Source organism: Mesitornis unicolor, unplaced genomic scaffold, assembly GCF_000695765.1.
Source record: "Mesitornis unicolor isolate BGI_N332 unplaced genomic scaffold, ASM69576v1 scaffold37750, whole genome shotgun sequence".
NCBI lineage: Eukaryota > Metazoa > Chordata > Aves > Mesitornithiformes > Mesitornithidae > Mesitornis > Mesitornis unicolor.
Window position 1 is genome coordinate 17,202 of NW_010160951.1, and position 6,138 is coordinate 23,339.

The 6,138-nt window shown below is 35.5% G+C and overlaps 1 protein-coding gene across 1 annotated transcript in view; it reads right to left on the reverse strand.

Annotated features, from left to right (window-relative positions):
* The window catches only part of ACTL6A (actin-like 6A), an 8,132-nt gene extending 2,262 nt beyond the window's left edge, over positions 1–5,870 (reverse strand). The window contains exons 1-10 of the mRNA XM_010191534.1: positions 5,636–5,870; positions 5,165–5,265; positions 3,720–3,817; positions 2,921–3,015; positions 2,586–2,692; positions 2,411–2,500; positions 2,183–2,244; positions 1,752–1,866; positions 1,317–1,397; positions 239–334 (exon numbers count right to left, since the gene is read on the reverse strand). Of these exons, the coding sequence (XP_010189836.1) occupies positions 239–334; positions 1,317–1,397; positions 1,752–1,866; positions 2,183–2,244; positions 2,411–2,500; positions 2,586–2,692; positions 2,921–3,015; positions 3,720–3,817; positions 5,165–5,265; positions 5,636–5,870 (1,080 nt within the window). The remainder of the gene's footprint in view (positions 1–238; positions 335–1,316; positions 1,398–1,751; positions 1,867–2,182; positions 2,245–2,410; positions 2,501–2,585; positions 2,693–2,920; positions 3,016–3,719; positions 3,818–5,164; positions 5,266–5,635) is intronic.
* Between the last annotated feature and the right edge of the window lie 268 nt (positions 5,871–6,138).

Sequence of the window (6,138 nt, forward strand, 5' to 3'; positions counted from 1 at the left end):
TAAGTACTTATAATATCTGCCAGGATTCATTTCATGTAATAACTTTTCAAGACTTCTTTTTTGTTTTCTTGGTTTTTTGTTTCTTTTTCTTTTTTTTAAGAGAAGGAGATTTGTCCACAGAAATATCTTCAGCTGTTGGGTTCCTAACAAAGTCAAAGCTATGATACATGCTTGTGTATTTATGTGGCAGAAAAGCAAAATAAGTAACTCAACGAAGTAATTTAAAGAGTTGTTTTACCGGTGGAGTTTTCTGAGACAGCTCTCTGTTCAATCTGTCTGTGAAACTCTGTATTAGAGTATTTCCTCCTGCTACAATCACACTGCCATAGAGGCCCTGAAAAGAGAATAAGCAACCTACAATATTAACTCTAAAATCATTCTGAAAACAACTGTTTCACACAATATAGAGAGGAATGGCATACAAGTACATATAATCAACAGCAATAATACATCACTTGATGCCAACAGTATTACCTTTCCCAATCCAATTAATTTTTTAATCACTTGAAAAATATTTCAAGACAGCTTCATATTAAACTATTCAAGGCAGATAGAAGCCATATGATTAATGATTCTAAATTATTTCACTGAATATTTTCTACTACAGACAACCCTACACCTACAGGTATCTTCTGTATCCAAACTGTTGGTTTTCTTACAGCTGGACGTTCCAACCACACAGGAAAAACGCCACAGCACTGCAACAGTTCTCAGTCTTACTAATGCTGCAGTCGGTGAACACAAACCATGGCCTGGCCTACTAAGTCTGCCTGACACACCAGTTAAGGGGAAAAATTTCTGAGACAACCCCCATGCAGTCTGCATCAAACTTGAATATTTTCAAATCAATACCTGAGAAAGTTAGAACATACTTTTAAAAAGAAAGTCTTCCTTTAAAACATCTTTCCTTCCTTCTACTCTCTATGAAAGTTCCGTATGATTGGTTATATGTAGGAAGTATATCTGACACACCCAAAAACCTGAAGATAACACCCAAAGTTATGAACATAAAGTGCTCATCTGAAGCCAATCCAATGCATATTATGCAGTGTCAGCCACAAAATCTGAACATTAGGAATATAAATATAGGTAGAAACACTAAGTAAAAAAATCCCAATTTACCATTTTGTAAGACAAAACAGTAATTGTATATATTCCTATGTACAAATATGTAATACTTAAAGAATTATTCTAATATGTTTATCATTATTCTAGGAAATCCACATTTCTTCATCAACAGCGTTCTACTCGCAAAAAATCCTATCAGCACAAAAATATCTGTGCCTTAAAATGCTACATGTCTGACTAACACTTACCGGCCTGATGTCTATATCACACATTCCAACGCTTGTTGTGACAACGTGGCTTACACCCAACATCGTGTTGCCAGATAAACCCTACAATTAAAATTAGTAATCTACACATCATCACTTCAAAAGAGCAAGGCATATAAAAGCATCGAATGAGTTGAATTTACAAGTATTTCTAGAGATGAAGCTAAACATTTTTTAAGGAAAGAAAAAAAAAAATTCCTATTTTCCCATTCAGCTCATCACCACCCATTTTGAACTACATTTTATCCTTCACATCTCCACCCCTAATATAACACAGGGAAATTTTACCCCACGAGAACCACACAGCATAAATACACGCATACAAATCATGAAATTAAGAACATCATACAAAAGGAAGCCATATGATAATCTACTAATTTAAAGCCTTGCAATTACTACATGTCATAGTTGGTTTACCTTTACATTAGAAGGGTCAAACAATCCCTCAGGAATTTTCAGACGCTCGGCACCAAAGTCACAGTTATAGCCGTTGGGGAACTCGTAATGAACCGTTGGCATCTGCGCTGCTACCCTGCAGCACCAGTCAGAAAGTAACACGTTAAAAGTATTGGTAAACAGGATGTTATCCAAGTAGCATTATAAACTAAGGTTTCAATGGGAATATTGTGATTGATAGGATTTACACTTTCAATAATATTTATTATGATTTCATGCATCAAGCAATATTAAATAAAATGCTGATGTACACTGTATTTCTACTTTCAGAAATAACGACTTTTTGTCTAAAAAATTCTTCTGTAATAGAAGTAGCCAAGAGCAATGAACAGGCTACGCACCCCATGCACAACTGATAATTAAATTTTACAAGAAGGAAGACAGTGACTTACTGTTCATCGTAGGTTGAATCTGATACTTGGAGGACAGAAGCTTGGAAGTCCTGAATGACACACTATGGAGTTAAGAATTTCAGACTTCAATTTTATAGAATTTATGGAATTTATACTGACTTTTTAAAGATTTTCTAGTCCTTCAGGAGGAAATCCTAATATAGTTGAAAACAAAACTTCTTTATGGGATGCCTAGGGGAGTCTGAGTGGGAGAAATGACATACTTACATTACACATGTAGTTGTGCCAAGACCTAGTGACCTGGGGTAACTTCTCTTTTCTCTTCCAGTTTGCTGGCGACCCCTCCCGAACTGCGTCCTGAGATTGCAGGAAGCATGATCGTCAGGTAACCATTTAAGCCTCTCCCCAAGCAAACACTTTTAAAATAAAGTTACTTTCTCACCTTTGAAGCAATCATATATGGAGGAATTATCTCTATGTTCATTTCCTGAAACAATTCCCGGCACTGCATAGTAATAAAGTCTCCTGCAAGTGGTGATTTTACAATACCTAGAAGACAAAAAGAGAACTAAAAACCCTGAAAAAGCCCCCATCAACCTGAGAAGTACCAAAATCACTGATAAACTCTCCCAACACTTTGTCAGTGAACGTCGTTAGGGTTTTTTTTTCATATTTAAGGAGATACACAGATTTGAAAACAGTAACAAAAGTGTAAAAGCAGAACAAAAGCAAACTCAACCTTGATACTACAAAGCTGTTACCCATTAAAATCTTTACCTTGCTGAAGTACATATCCATCATGCACTGGAATAGCAGTGGTGTGTGTTGCTCCACTATCCAAAATGAGACCTGTAGATCTCCCATTAGCAAAACTAACCAAAGTGATTAAAGAAAATATTGTCATTTCCACTTCAGAAAAAACACTGCCATATAATTAGAGCATAACTAGAAATGAGGACCCCAATGTGTTACTCTTGGCTGTACAAAAGGATTTGCTCTTTTCCAGTGTCTGTCTGCTTTTTATGAAGCGCACAGCCTCAGGGAGGAGAATGGCATTTAACTTCTATCTGGGAACTAACAAGCTTTGGACACAGAAAGGTGGGCCTTTGCATCAACACTTTGGATCAAGCTCGAAGTACATCCAACTAATTCAGACTCTGAAGCCGAAAACATGTTATTAGTTTCAAATAATTACAAATATTCATCTGAAGGCTACGTGAACGTCAAACTCTAATTACTGCATCTGGTAGTCCGGACAACACCATTTCACGTCTGTAACATTCTTACCCATGGTATACAATAGGAAAAAAATTAAAAAGGGGAAAGAAAGAAAAAAAAAAAAAGACAACATTGTCTCCAAGGAAAACAGTCAGACTGGGAGAACTTCAAAACTGAGCTCTAAAGCTTTAAAGTTCAAAAACAGAATTTGTTTATTTCTTCTGTAGATGTTTATGAAAAATTAATTTGAAAGAAGAAAAGTTAGACATGCTGTTATACAAGAAATTGCTTAGAATAAGTTTTCCGTCATTTCCCTGGGGTGGGGGAGAACAGAGCAGTAAAACATTCCAAAGGATACGCTGTTAGAACAGCGGTTTTACACAAGAAAAAAGCAGGGATGTTGTAGTGTTCAAACATCAACTCAGTCAGTTTTTCACGCTTTGCTCTGGTATTCCACTAGAAGAAAGAAAGAAACCAGACCACAAATAAGTGACCAAAAGGAAGATATGTTTATCTTGAGAATACTTAGAGCACACTAAAAGAATGCTAACATAATAATTTGAATTATTATAGCCACATTTTCAAATCATATCAAAATTCTAGAGACAAATTTCTAGTAATTTACTTCTTTAGAACTTTAATTCTACTACAATACATTAATGCTTATCTATTACACAGAATTAAAAGTGATACACACTTTTACTGTTACAGGAGAGATTTTATTACACTTCTACAGCTCTTCCAGTATCAGTCTCTCAATGAACTCTCTAAAACAAGTAACATGCCTATTTTGCAAAGGGAAAAATACATGAAATAACTTGCCCAGTTGAAAGAAAAATAAATCTAGATTTTCCTGTTTCCAAGGTATCTTCCTACAGTCCTGCTGTACTCGTGATTAAGCCAGGATATGTATATAAAATATTCTACACATTACTGAAAACATGAAGTTTTTTCCAAAACATTAAACTAAGATTAGTTCTTTAAGGACAATGTTAATGGGAACCCCTATTAACCTCAGGCATCCACTGAGCCATCAAACATGAAATAACCATTGCAAATTCATCCATACTCTGCAAGCTACAATTCATCATAAGAGAATAACAAAACAGAAAATCCTTTTCAAAAGATTTTATTAACGAAAGGCATAACTTTTGCATAGCATCTCTACCTTCTGTATTCTGGCTTTAAGATCTGCCCTTCAAACGCTAAGCATTATTAAATGACAGAGACCTTGTCCATATATTTTCCTAGAAAACTGTCTTCATCTACTTCACTTACATTACAAGGCAATTTACAGAAATGAAGCCAGAAAAATTAAAACTTCTCAATTATAAGTATTATTCTCTGTCACATAATGTTAGTTGTATGGCTGAATGAAGTGCCAGATTTTCAATGGTATTTTATGAAGTACAACTTAATACATAATAAAACATCCAAACATTTTTTTGTTTTTATTCTAGGCAGTGAAGTGAGAATTGTTCTGGGGTTTTTTTTGGGGGGGTTGTGTTTGGCTTTTTTAACTTTGACTTCTTTTTCATAAGTGAAAAAACAATAGCACATTGTAAATACTTTCTAATACAACTTGTGCAAACTATTTCAAATTGTTTTCTTTTTTTGGAGATTTTTCTACAACATATTACTTTCCAGAACCTGGCAAAGTATTTTAAAATTATTATTTCTGTAGCTAAGCTTTAACACTCATATAGATAAGCCAGTATCAGACTTGTTCAAGACTAAATGCACATAGAGTCAGCAAGAAGATACAGTTAAGATTTATCAAAATGCAAAGCTGCTTTTACTCACTGGTGCTTCGGACATAAGGACAGGGTGCAAACTTGGTTCAGATTTAATATGCATCTTGTAAGTGTGATCCAAAATTGCCTGGAAACTATCCCAGTCTTCAACTGTAACAACATTGAAGCAAGCAGATTAGTTACTTCTAAGTTTTGTTCCATTTCATAAATTCAGAAAGGTTTTCCATTTTTTTTGCACAGAGCTCTTTGCTCAAAATCTATCCTCAGCAGACATACACTTGCTTTAATAGCTTTGCAGAATTCTCTTCCTCTGTAACCACCATCGTTATAACATTTCAGGAATTACGCTGAAAGTCCACTAACACTGTAAATGAACTATACTTCAGGCAATTCGTAAATTAGGTATCCGTTCTTATGGCTTCTGTTGCCATACACAGAATGTGTTTACATGAAAGCTACAACTTTTTGTAGCCTAGCAATGCTATTTGAAAAACAGGTAGAAAAAGACAGAGCATCATACTCATTCCATTTTTTAAGGGTGAAATGGCCTCCATATTCTCCCTTGGAACTCTCAGGGCATTGGTGTCTATGTAGTAAGTCGGGCCCCCTTGTTTGCCTTTGTCACCGTCTATTTCCATCAGAGTGCTGCCATTGTCCCTTTCTAGCACTACACCAATGGCTGTTGGAAAATCCACCTGTAAGGCAAAAGGTAAGCAGTGTATGAAAATTATTGTTTTGGGTGGATTTTTCCTCATAAATTCAGAGCTTTCCTTATAAAATATGGTCAGAACAAACCCCAACACAGTCTCAAAACTCATAACATGCAAACAAGACTGGAGGCATAAAATCATATTGCATTTCCATTGAGTCACACAGATTCTCACCTTTGGGCAGTCCTCGCCCGCATAGCCTGCTCTCACTGTATACGAACCAATGTCAAAAACAAGAGCCCCAACTTCATCTGAAAAGATAGTTTATAAAGAGATAGTGAACAATTACAGACTACTACAATCCTGACCTTTC